Source organism: Biomphalaria glabrata, chromosome 13 (assembly GCF_947242115.1).
Source record: "Biomphalaria glabrata chromosome 13, xgBioGlab47.1, whole genome shotgun sequence".
Classification (NCBI taxonomy): domain Eukaryota; kingdom Metazoa; phylum Mollusca; class Gastropoda; family Planorbidae; genus Biomphalaria; species Biomphalaria glabrata.
In genome coordinates, this window is record NC_074723.1 from 26,678,170 (window position 1) to 26,692,071 (window position 13,902).

Here is a 13,902-nt window from a genome sequence, read left to right on the forward strand (position 1 = left end):
AAAACAAGAAAAAAAAAAAAATTCTTTTGAAAACAAAGCTCATATTAAATGTGATTGTATCAATGATGGCTGCCTGGTCGTGCGGTTTGCGCACTGGACTGTCGTTTGGATTATCGACGGTTCACCCTGCCCGCTCCCATCCCCCGTCGTCCTGCGGGAGGTTTGGACTAGGAAGTAAACTATCTTCAACTCTGAAGGAACATCCGAAACATGTAAAACATTTTACAATTAGTTTGGATCAGTCATGTAATTAAATTTGTAATAGATCTAGATTAACAATAATAAATTTGTGGAATTACTAATATTTTTACCATTGTTTTTGTTTAGCGCAATTTCATGCTTTTAGCTTTCTCAATATGCTATCATACTATCACTTTTCTGGACCTGTTAGAAAGCAGTGGGGGGAGGAAGAAGGGATTTTAGAGTGATCGCTTTTTAAAAAACATTTATAACAAGGAAAAAAAGTCCTTGAATTCCCGATTTAATTAGCAGCTCAAAATAGTTAGGGTTAGTAACAACAAAAAAAAGTAAAGTAAAAAAAAAAAGAATATTTTTCATAGTTGTATGTTTCAGATGTTCCTTCAGAACTGAAGATTACAACATCCTAAACAAAACATCCCCAGGATGGCCAGGGATGGTGGCGTGCAGGGTTCAAACCCAGTAATATACAGTTGACAGTCCAGAGCCCATACCACACATCCAGGCAGCCATCAATTACATTTCATGTTATATTTCTTCTCAGCCACCAAGCTCTCTAATCTTGTGTTTGAACCACAGGAATTGGTTTAGGATCATGCAAGCAAAGATGCACTGTTTAATTTACCTCAATTTGGCTACCAGAGCTGGAATGCTGAGATCTACTCTCATGCACAAGTTCTTCATCTGTAGCAGATAATGTTCCAATGACTTGATCCAGAGTTACTGCCTTATTGTTTAATTCAGGAGTATAGCGGCGCAACAAACTTGCAAAACTTTCACCTGAATCAGAACACATCTTTGAAGACATTATTTTATTTTACAAATCTTTTGATTAAGCAAAGAATAATATTAAATATGTTTTAAAAAACAACACAAGATTACCTTTAAAAACTTAAGTTTTGTGAAAATGGAAAAATTGAATAAATGTATACTTCACTAACCATAATTTTTTTAAATTAGATGAAAAATCATGGAAAACAACTTAAGTAAAACTTTAAAAAAAAAAACATTCAAATTGTAAGTGTTGAGAAAGCAAAGTCATGCTCTCTTATGTTAAAAACTAGTTTTACTATTATTTTTAAAACAAGAAAATGGGAGTAATTGTCACACATGGTTGACAGGATCATTTTTTCAATGCCTATGTAGTTCTGTAACCTGACCATAGCATCTAAACTTTTTGGCTGAAGACCTTTATTCAGATTTGTCCAGAAATATTTAATTTCGACAGCCTAGAATAGGTCTCCATGGTTCAATTCATTCAATAAGACTGATTTTACCAACAATTAAATAAACCCTTCTGCTGTGAGAGAATATTTTTGTAAAACCCTTGGCTCTGATCCAAGTTGCAGTTCTTGTTGTTAGGTCTCAATAACTGACATTTGAAACAGTGAAACTATTTTACCTGTATTATCTATATATGGCTCCTTTTGTCTCGAAAGGCAATGGATGCGCCCAAATGAGTCACTGGTTTTGGCTTAATCTTGTACATGTACCTGTATTATCTAACATTATTATTACCTTTGGGATTGTTGGTCATGACCTTCAACATTGATATCTATTTCATGCAAACCATTATCTCAATTAATGCTCTAATAGCAATATTAACGGAACCAATTCTTTTCTCATTATCTACACTAAGCAGTTGTTAAAATAGATTTTAAAAAGATAGGCATGTGCCCTGTCTTGCTTAAACTGTCCTTCTACATCAATACTATTACTGCCCTAGTTGCTGTTTTAAAAACTAGATACTGTAAAGAATAATGTTATATCTTTTTCTATTTGATTTCTGGTATTTATCTTTGAAGTTAGCAGACATATAAAAAAAACAACTAAATAAACATACATTGGGAACTTAATAAAAGTTTTAAAATAGTCCACAAATAAATATATGCATGTCATAGTGTTAGGCATTGTATGTGTGTGTTTCCAAGGTAATGATGAGGAAAGGGAGTGTTAGTATTTGGTGGTGTGATGAAACAACAACATGGTCTGTCATAATTCATGTTAATAGAAGTCATGTCAGTGATAGTTGAAGGGGAAACACATCAAAGATGCAAGAGAGTAAAGATATATTTGTTGTGAGTTAGATGTTACTATTAGATCTAGTACCAGGTGGCCTCGCCTCGCTCGGTTAAATAATTTCTTAAGGAAGGTTATATACCCGAAATCATTTAAGGAATATTTTTGTAATTATGAAAATGAACGATCGGATAAAGACTACTAATCTGAAGAGTTGCGATTAAATATAAAGTCTCTTAAGTCCTCCTACATTCTAGAAAAATCACAGCTCTCGTGTAGTTTTACATTGCATCTTTTGCATAAAACTATTGTACTATTATTGGCTTGGAAGAAAGTCTTTGCAGTGTAGCAAACATCAAGTGACACAAATCTCTACGTTATAGGGTAAACCATACACTTTGACAAAGTAAAATGGCACTTTTTTTCTTAATAGACTTAAATCATGGCATTACTTTTCTAAAGAAACGTTTCCATGGGGCACCTCTGTTACGCCGACCACCTTGCCTTTGGCATATGTTCACACACACATACACCCCCATACGGGATACGTGCCCTGCCCAGCCTGACTGTTGGACTATAAGAAGTTCATACCGGTTTTGCCATCCATCGATCACAGTGGCACTACAGCCCAAGGAGGGATATGGCCTGCTTCAACACATCCCTCCATTCAGATCTCTCCTGGGCCTTCCCTCTTCACGCCCTAACCCCAAGCTTTTTAGTTAAATCAAAAGAGACAGCTGCGTATGCAAACTCGTTGACTGCAAGCTAGATATCATGTTCAATGTGAGCAAGTAAGGCATAGAGAAGCTGTGTTATGACCATTTCCATTGTTTTGGTACGGGACAGTAGACATCGAAGTATAATAATTCACCAGCAAAATAATAATAATAATATAATAAGGCTTGCCTTTGAATCCGAAGATTAATGAGGAATACAGTATTTCCAGTGACTACACACCCCAGCTGTGACCTACATATTGTTACGACTTTGGAGTAGGCTAAAGATAGTTAACTCACCGATTGTCAGGTCGCCGATATTCTTCTCGTTGCAGAAGCACAATCTACTACGAACAGTCAATAATCCGAATAATCGAAACAATTGCACAGTCCTCCTAATCAAAATGTACATACAACTATTTACAAAACCGATTTAAGAAAAGAAACAATCCTCCGTTCAGAAATCCACGATCATAACTCCAGTTCCTTTTTCCTCAACACACTCGCTCAGGCCAGTCTCGCCTCCAAAACATAAACAAACAATTCAAAAAGATCTCACGTGGGGAAAAATGGTCAGTCGGGGGGGGGGGGACAAGTTTACAACACTGCCCCCTCCCTAGGTCTGTGCGTCCCGAACAGACTCTCCATCATCTCCACAATAACGGTTCAACCGATCTAGGTGCACTACTTTGCATTTGGTTCGAGGGCCCTTCTGGATCCGGTACACAACGTCGTTGATCCTTTTCACAATCCGATATGGGCCTTCCCAGTCTTTCTGTAATTTCGGCGATCTTCCCTTCTTTCTCTTGGGGTTGTATAGCCAGACAAGATCATGTTCTTCAAACCCCGTAGAATTGGCCCTTCTATCGTATCTGGTTTTCATAAGGTCGCTACTGTCTTTTATCCTGCTCCTTGCAACTGCATGAACCTCTTCTAGTCTCCTTCGAAGTCCTGTTACATATTCGCTTGCCGTTGTTGGTTGGTCTCCTGGCTGTCCAAATAAGAGGTCTGCTGGCATCCTAAGTTCTCGACCAAACAATAATTTGGCTGGTGTGTAACCTGTAGTTGCATGAACTGCTCCTCTATAAGACAGAAGGAATAGGGGAATGTAGTCATCCCAATCATTTTGCTGTTCTGCTGACATTTTAGCCAGATGCTGTACCAGCGTACGATTGAAGCGTTCTACCATCCCATCTGATTGAGGGCGTAGTGGTGTGGTTCGCGTCTTCTCGATATTCAGGATTTTACAAATCTCCTGAAACAGATTAGATTCAAAGTTGCGTCCTTGATCTGAATGTAATTCCATTGGGACACCAAAACGACTAATCCAATGTCCTACCAAAATATCGACTATTGTTGTGGTTTCCTGGTTGGGCATCGCGAAAGCTTCTGGCCATTTACTAAAATAGTCCATTATCACGAGAATGTATTTGTTCCCTTTGTTAGTCTCAGGAAAAGGTCCAGCTACGTCCAGTGCGATTCTCTCGAATGGGACACCTACGTTGTACTGTTGCAAGGGTGCTCTAGTTCGACGTTGCGGGCCTTTAGTTGCCGCACACCGGTCACATTTCCTGCACCAATCTTCTACGTCTTCCTTGTAACGACACCAATAAAACCTTTGCCTGACTTTTTCTAACGTTTTGTTAACGCCTAAGTGACCACCTGTGGAGCCGTTGTGCATTTCATGTAGCACTTCTGGGATTCTAATCTTTGGTAAAACTAGTTGTACTCGTGTCGAGGTCCCTTCGGTGGATTCCCAAATCCGTTTTAGGACGTCGTTGTCTATCACCAGAGAGTCCCATTGCGCCCAGTAAGCCTTGGTAATCTCTCCCGTACTAGAAATTTGATGCCAATCAGGGCGTTGTCCAACTTCCTTCCATTGCAAAATTGGGGCAATATCTTTGTCATCCTTTTGTTCTCTGCTTATCGTCTCCTCAGACCAAGACGCTGATGCACTTAGCTCCAACCGCCTACAATCCAGGGCATTTGTTTTCCCTTCTACTTTTGTGCAATGCTTGCACTCCTGCTTACAAGGTCGTCGTGATAAAGCGTCAGCATTCGAATGGGCTTGTCCCTTCCTGTGTTGTGTTTCGAAATCATAAGTTTGTAACCTTTCTAACCATCTAGCTACTTGTCCTTCCGGATTCTTGAAGGAAAGTAGCCATTGGAGGGCCGCATGGTCTGTTCTCAACTTAAATCTTTGTCCATACAGATACTTGTGAAAATGTTTAATGGAGTCCACTACAGCTAGCAGCTCACGTCTAGTCACACAATAATTTCGTTCAGCTTTTGACAAACTTCTGCTAAAGTAGGCTACCACTCTCTCGCTACCGTCCACTTCCTGTGATAAAACAGCACCGATCCCTGTATTGCTAGCATCCGTGTCAAGTTGAAACACATTACCTGGTAGGGGATAAGACAACATGGGCGATGAGATGAGAGCCTCTTTCAATTTCTCAAAAGCTTCTTGACAATCTGGCGTCCATTGAAATTGCGTCTTTCTCTCAGTCAATTGGTGAAGGGCTCTAGCGATAGTGGAAAAACTGGGTACAAAGCGTCTGTAGTAGCTGCAAAGACCCAAGAAGCTTCTGAGCTCATGAAGATTAGTAGGTGTAGGCCAGTGCTTGACGACTTCCGTTTTTTCTGGGTCTGTGCTTACCCCGTCTTTGGATACAATATGGCCCAGATATTTAACTTCCCTCTGAAAGAATGAGCACTTCTTCGGATTTAGTTTCATTCCCGCACTTCGAATACGCTGCATCACTTCCCTCAAGTTATGTATGTGTTCATCAAACGTCTTTCCGAAGACTATAATGTCATCTAGGTAGACCAGGCAAGCATTCCAATTTAAGCCCCGCAAAACTTGTTCCATCAGTCTCTCAAAAGTTGCCGGTGCATTGCAGAGCCCGAAAGGCATAACCGTAAACTGCCATAGTCCGTTTCCCGTGGAGAAAGCTGTTTTCTGTTTGTCATCAGGATGTAAACCTACTTGCCAGTAGCCGCTTTTGAGATCTAGGGTTGAAAATATATGAGCTCCAGAAAGAGTGTCTAATGTGTCATCGATACGCGGCAGTGGATAGCTGTCTTTTTGTGTGACGTTATTTAAAGCCCTGTAGTCAACGCAAAAACGCAGAGAGCCATCTTTTTTCTGAACCAGAACCACAGGCGAGCACCATGGGCTGTTAGACGGCTCTATAATTCCTTGTTCCTTCATTTGTTCCAACATGTGAGCGGCCTCTTGTTGCTTTGCTAATGGTAGTCGCCGTGGTGTTTGCCGGATTGGTCTAGTGTTACCTGTATCTATCCGATGGGTTACCATATTAGTCCGGCCACCTTCATTTTCACTGTCTTGCATGATGTCTTTAAACTCTAGCAACAGTTGTTTAGCTTATTGTACTCTTCCTCTGACAGATTCTCGCCCACATCTCCAAGCATTAGATCAACTCGAGAGTCACATAACGATGCACTAGCTACAGGGGCCACCGCACCACACGTTGCAATAAGCTCCACTGGGCAACAGGTGGCGATAACATTATTCTTTTGTAGGTTGCAAGCTTGAGTGTCAACGTTCATAACGCGAACAGGTACTCTCCTGTCTTCTCTGTTAACAACCAATATTCTCCCAACAGGCAACCTTCTGTATGCTTCCTTTGACTGCTCTATGAGGCTTGTGATAGACATGGGATCGTTTCCTTCTATTGTTCCCCATATGATGGCTTCAGACTGTGGGGGTATGATGGTGTCTTCTGTTACTAAGACCCTCTTAATCTGTTCTTCTTCCATGTTGTCCCCCAGCAAGGGAATTTCTAGATTCCCATATTGTACTGTGCCACCCCCAATGTTCAACGTGAAACCAAATAATTGCATAAAGTCTAGTCCCAGAATACACTCATCCATTATATGGGCGACCAAGAATTCGTGACTAAAACGTTGGTTAGCTATCTCAAAATTTACAAAGGTTTGTCCTAAAATCGGCAGCAGTTCACCACTAGCTGTTTTTAGTGAATAGCCACTTGTTTCATGAATCACATGGTTTTCTACGAGACTAGGGTGAATTATTGATCTTGATGCGCCAGTATCTAAGAGAAATCTGCAGAAACGAACTCCTACTTTCCCTTGTACACTCAGACTTCTATTTTTACCTAACACAGCCACTGGGATGATAAGTCTAGGGCTTCCTGTAAATCTCGCTGCCTGTCTCCGCCCCACGAGACCGGCAGAATCTAGTTTTCCTGGTTCTGAGATTGGGCGGTGGCTGCTTGCTGGTTACCCAATCCATCTCTTCCTCTCAGACGGCCTGCATTTCTTCGAGTACAGTTCCTTTGAATATGGCCAGGGGCATCGCAATTCCAGCAGCGAAAGACCGACCTGTTCTGCCTGGGCATCTGCTGTGACCGCCGGTCCTCTATCGTGTCCACCACCTGTCTGATAATATGCGTGAGGTCCTCCTCCTGCACATGGAGCCCCCGACTGAAATAGGTCGTTTTCGCTGTGCCTTTAGCTGCCTCAAAAGATAAGGCGTATATCAAAGCATCGCTCGCCTCTCGTTTCCCACTCAATCGGATGGCCTTCTTCAATTCGGGGTCATGAACACCATCGATAAACGCGTCCGTGACGAGAACGTCTAAGATCTCTTGGGTCAGGGTCGGATAAGCCAAGCGTGCCAGTCGTTCGATATCTGCCATCAACTCTTGTAGTGTCTCTCCTGGTTTTTGCTGCCGAGTCTTCAATTGCACCCTATAAACCTCCTTCATGTGTTCGTCCCCGAATCGCAATTCCATAGTTCTAACAAGTGCCTCATAATCTTGCTGGTCGCTTACTATCTGGAGCAATTCAGTGGCCTTTCCTCGTAACGCAAGCATTAATCCAGTGGCTTTTTCTTCGTTTGTTCTCCAGTTGTTCACTTTTGCAGCCGCCTCAAATTGTCTTTTATAAACTGTCCACGAAACCGTACCATCAAAGATAGGTGGCTTGACTTTTCCAGTTGCCTCGCTTGACCCTAAATTTACTTTTGTGCCTTTAACCTTGCCCAGCTCAACTCTGACTGCCTGGACCTCGTCGCTAAGGACTTGAATCTTTTGCTCCATCTGCACTGTGAGCTCCGACTTCACTGCAGCGATTTCATCCCTTAGCTTACTTCTGAATTCCTCCATATCTGTTTTCTGGCTAGTCGCAATTGTTTGCATTGACCCTAGAAGCTCTTTTTTCATTTCACTCAATATTCCGCCGAGATCAGTCTTCACTTCGAACTCGTGAGTGTCCGGGTCGAACCCATCTTCTTTCAAAGCCTCTCTCAGACGGCTAACAAGGGCTTCTTTGTTTCCTGACGCTACGATGTCTCGCCTCTTTAGCTCCTTTCGGATTTCATTAATCTGGAGCTCGTGAAGGCGTTTAGAAGTAGACATTGTAAGTAGAGTGGGCGGGGTCCCACTTGTGACACCAGTTGTTACGACTTTGGAGTAGGCTAAAGATAGTTAACTCACCGATTGTCAGGTCGCCGATATTCTTCTCGTTGCAGAAGCACAATCTACTACGAACAGTCAATAATCCGAATAATCGAAACAATTGCACAGTCCTCCTAATCAAAATGTACATACAACTATTTACAAAACCGATTTAAGAAAAGAAACAATCCTCCGTTCAGAAATCCACGATCATAACTCCAGTTCCTTTTTCCTCAACACACTCGCTCAGGCCAGTCTCGCCTCCAAAACATAAACAAACAATTCAAAAAGATCTCACGTGGGGAAAAATGGTCAGTCGGGGGGGGGGGACAAGTTTACAACAATATTTTGTCACATCCAGGGCAAGCATAGCCATTGTCTGCCAGTGGTGGATTAAGATTTTCTTTTTGCCTTCTGCGTCCTCAGCAGTGGATTTTCTTTTGTTCTCAAATGTGTATCCCGTGGCCTTTGTATAGAGAGACTTCTTATGGTCTGACAGTTATGCTAGGCAGGGCACGTATCCTGTATAGGAGACGAACGCATGCCAAAGGCAGTCTTTTTTTGGTGAGCTAAAAAGTGGTCGATGTAACATAGGTGCCCCACAGAAATGCTTTAAAGACCAGCTTAGGCGCCAACTTGCCTTAGCTGATGTAGAAGAGAGCACCTGGTTGCATGTGGCCTCAGAATGAGACAGCTGGTGGTCACAAGCAAAATAATAAAGTAAAAGCTACCTACACTGCTCCACACAAAGTATAAACAATTTATAAACACAATAACTAATCATACATCGGCAAATTTAATTTCATTACTTCTATTCCATAGTTCCATAATAAATCCATCTACAATAAGATGATGCGCAAATGTTTAATTAGGTCTATTGATTCATTAAAACTTCTTGTTCTTAGCAAAGAAATATTGATGTAAGCGGCATTTTTCCCCTTTCCACATGGAAAATTTTCATTCATAAAACATTCTAGCCAAAATTAATTTTTCGATAATGAGGCATTTTCAAACCCATATAACGGTCAACCTCGAGTTTTCTCCATATGGCAAATGAGTTGAGATTTTTTTTCTTATTTGTATACGTATGTATATAAATGAGAAAAATATATATATACGCTTAAGAGTATAGGATATCTCATTTCAAGTTGAATCTGTATAAATTATTAATAAAAGTTATAAAGTTTTTGTTTTAAGAAAGAATTTTGTTCAAATTATTTCATGTTAGCTCATTAAAAAATATAATGTCTACATTAGTTCATTAAAATTTAATATGTCTATTTATTTGTAATAGCTTTCTGGATCTAAAATCCAATATACGAGTATTAACCCATAGGTATCAGCACAATAAACCCCTACAAACACATATCAACTTCCCACAAGAACTAAATGATTTAAAATCCTAGTTTCCAATAAGATTTGAACCTAAAATTATCAGCATCATCACATTGCTGCAATCATATAATTAATACTTGAAGTAAATACGATTTTTGAAAAGGGTTAAACTGACCTCTTGATCTATTAGAATTTGTACTTTTAGTAAACTGTAAATTTGTCTTTGGTTCAATGTCAGATGACCATCCAGACATACCAGTTAAGCTATTGCCATAATGACCAGATGAGGATACCTCATCTGACAAAGTATTCACTTGATTTATGTTTGAAATATCTGTGATACTAGTCACTTGTTTTGGTTTAGTTTCACTTCCTTGCTCTAAATCTGTTGATTCTTCCAATGATTTAGAGAGTACAACATTGATAGGTTCACTGATGACTGTTTGAGAACCCTCAAACTGAACAAATTGTGAACAGTTTGAATGCTTGAAATCTGTTGAGTTTAATTTTGTTGTGATATTATCACAGACCCAAGCCTGAAGAGGATTTGATTCTGTCAGATGAAATTCATTCTTCTCTCTTCCTGACTGAGTGTCAAATTCTTGTAAAACTTTCTTCAGAATATCCTCTTGTTCAGTAGGATCTAACTTAATAGGTGGAAGACTAGCACATATTTCTTCATAATTTCTCATCCTTGGTTTAGGCTCCGCAGTAGCACAATGAGATAATGAAAGGAGCAATGGAGGCTGAGGTAAATGAGATGTTTCTGCATTTTCTTGAGATTGACTTCTTTCTTGTACATTGTCAACAGTTGATACCTCCTGAAAACTATGTTTGAGAAATTCTTCATCAATTTGTGTACCTCTTGGTATTGAAAACTGCAATTGGGTCTCCAAAGCAACACTAGTGTTAGTAGTAGTTAGTTTTGAGTTTTTAAAGTCAGACAGGTTGGCTGTCAAATATGAATTAGACTTTTCCTTGCCATTGTCCAACCAAGCAACAGGACTTTTTCTTGAGTTTATCATCTGGCTGGTTTCTCCTTGGTCAGGGCATGAGCAAGTTGATCCATCAGATATAGAGAGATAATAGTCACCATTGGTGTGAGATGGCATGTGACGTGTACACTGCAAGTTGTCCATGATGTCAGACTGAAGACTATTGCTTGGTGAGATAGTCTCAGGCTTAATAGAAACAATGTGTGTCACCTTGACATTAGTATGTGTTAAATCTGAGGAATAGAATTTAGTTTGGGCTGAGACTTCTCTATTTCTATATGTTTAGGATTATAATAATAATGTGATACTTTTTATACCATCTTTTCAAAAGTTTACCTTCTGAGTTGGGGGCAGTTATGCTTTTAGATGGTGGGACTTGACTCTCAATCTGCCCTGCAATCTGCAGTGTTGGAGATGGTGGGACTTGACTCTCTATCTGCCCTGCTATCTGCAGTGTTCCATTGTTCCATGTGTTTAAAACACTTGAATTATAAGATAATTTAAACTCCAAGCTCATCAGACCTAGGAAGAGATTTTATTGAACTTGTTAGTGTTAATAGGACATAAAAGAAAAGAAACTGGGAGAATGTTCATACACCAAGACTAAGGAGAAACAGAAAAACAAGACAAATATATAAAATACTTTTTAGAAAACAAAGCTGATATGGGTGTGACTGTATCAATGAGTTTGGATCAGTCTTCTAATTAAATTTGTAATAGATCTTAATTAACTATAATAAATCTGTGCAATAAGAAATATTTTTACCAATTGTTTTTGTTTAGCGCATTCATGCTTTTAGCTTTCTGAATGCACTTTGCTCCTATCACTTGTCTGGACTAGTTGGAAAAAAGGTGGGGGAAGAAAGAAGGGGGTATCTTGGTGAATGTTACCGTAATCACTTTTTAAATGCATTGATAAAAAAAGTTGATTGACTAGAATTCTGAGGGCATAAGCTGCCTCAAACTATCATGCTTACCCCTCTGCCAGCAAAGGAATTATGAAAACATAAGGTTTTATAGTTATCTATTGTTATAGTTTCAAACTTACTCTACACAAAGTATCAAGGGGACCATTTTAGCTTATACCTGAAAAGATGTCTACCTACTTTCCCTGGGCCCATTTCACAACTAGTATCAAGAGACACAACTTTTCTCTCTTCGGTTGAACAATTTTTTCCCCATCTTTTGGCTAACGCCTATAATCACCATTGTCTATTCCAGCTCAGTTTCCCAGATTAAATGGGACATCTTTCTTTTGTCATTGCAATGTTCCTCCTTTACACCTACTTCCCCTCTACCGACCTGTTTTCCCCCCCCCCCCCCCCCACCATCTTGATGCACAGTTCGAGCCCAAATTTCGGAACAGTTGTATGTGTTTATTCATAAAGAAGCTGTTAATTATCTGTTATATCATTTCCTATACTCATCTCTCGTAAAAGGAATCCTTTTATTAGCTAAAGAGCCCTAGAGGAGCGAGAAAAGATTATATTCCAAACTGGTCTGATTACCTACAACTCCACAATGCCACTGTTGAAGCCAGAAATACAGGGGAAAATAACCCTAGTTTAGAAAACAATAAAAAACTAAAAGAAGCCAATGCAGTTTTTTAGGAAAAATTACATCTCTGCTATGAGGAAAAGTTGGCATGAAAAAACTGAACCACAAAATGTAGATAGAGATGGCCACAAGCTATGGAGCATTGCGAAATGCCTAAATCAAGAGAAAACAGATCAACCAACCCCTCAAAGGCCAAGAAGCTGCAAATGAATTAATAAAATATTTTCAAAGTATAAGTCATACAATCAATGAAAGCAGAATTTAAAATGTCCATGCAGATATCCAGGATAAAAATTAAGTTAACAAAACAGCATACTCTCCAGGAATGATAACAAATCTAAAAATGAAAGAATTAGATGAAGCCCTGAAGGACCTGAAACCAAAAGAAGCCCCAGGCCCTGACAAAATCACTAACTAGATGCTACTTCACTTAGGTCCTCAAGCCAAAAAAAAACCTGCTACAAAACTTTAGTGCTAGCTGGAAATCAGGCACAATCCCAAACATCTGGAAGAAAGCCATCATGATCCCCATACTAAAGCATGGCAAACAAAGAAACAAACTAGACAGCTACCGCTCAATTAGCCTCACCAGCTGTACATGCAAACTAATGGTAAATAACAGATTCACTTGGATCCTTGAGTTAAACAATCTACTTACTGAAGCCCAAGCTGGCTTTAGAAAAGGTAGATCTACAGAGAACCAAATCACCTTCATCACACATGAGATTGAAGATGGATTTCAAGAAAAGAAGCCAACAATGATTGTCTGGGTTGAATTGGAAAAACATTTGATAAAGTCTGGGAACAAGGCCTTTTACTCTAATTAATAGACCATCACATATCCCACAGAATGTACAACTGGATAAAAGAATATCTGAACAGTCGAAATGCTTGGTCTGCATGCAAGGACAAAGAAGTCACACAAACTTGTCCCAATTCACCAAAATATAATCCTTAGACAGGCACCCACTCTAATTCAAAATCCACAGGACTGGCACCCAAAATGGACTAAAAAGAACTCATTGTGTTCAGGAATCACAGAACCTTAAAAAGAAATACCACTTGGGAAATATAACTATTGAGTCAATGAAGCAGCATAATGCTTTTCCTCCCTGGGACCAGAGTTCCCTCCCTCCTATTAGAGACAGCATCGAAAGGGTAACACCATCACTACCAAACAGGGCTCAATGAATTAGTGAACGCTTATCTAAAATACCATTACCCCAACAACCAATGGGTCAGAAGTTACACAAGGATTCTCTAAAAATCCAACACAAATGGAGGAGCTTAACTCTAACCTTATAAACTGTTCAAAATTATTTCATCATTACTCCTAATCAATTCACCCAGTTGTATGTACTTACTTAGACTTAGGTCCTCCCGCGCCATTCGGCGCATTGGGCGGCAAGCTGTCTTCATAAAGATCTGTCACTGGCAATGTCTGAAGCCTCCTCCCACCTAGTGTCCACTGTTCTGAGGTCCTCAATGAAGGTGTGTCGCCAAGTTATACGAGGAAGTCCCTGTTTGCGCTCTCCTCGTTTTGGCTTCCATGTTATCGTAACTCTTGGTGTGCGTAATTCATTTTGACGTAGAACATGTCCCGCAAACCTCATGCGACGCTCAATCACAACCTCACTA

The 13,902-nt window shown here is 39.9% G+C and overlaps 1 protein-coding gene across 9 annotated transcripts in view; it reads right to left on the reverse strand.

The window, feature by feature from the left end:
- LOC106067906 (pleckstrin homology domain-containing family M member 1-like) overlaps positions 1–13,902 on the reverse strand; it is an 82,746-nt gene that overhangs the window by 34,934 nt on the left and 33,910 nt on the right. For all 9 annotated transcript variants that reach the window (XM_056007521.1, XM_056007526.1, XM_056007523.1 and 6 more), the window contains 3 exons: positions 11,044–11,229; positions 9,888–10,940; positions 824–978 (listed from right to left, as the gene is read on the reverse strand). In XM_056007521.1, coding sequence (XP_055863496.1) covers positions 824–978; positions 9,888–10,940; positions 11,044–11,229 — 1,394 coding nt within the window. The remainder of the gene's footprint in view (positions 1–823; positions 979–9,887; positions 10,941–11,043; positions 11,230–13,902) is intronic.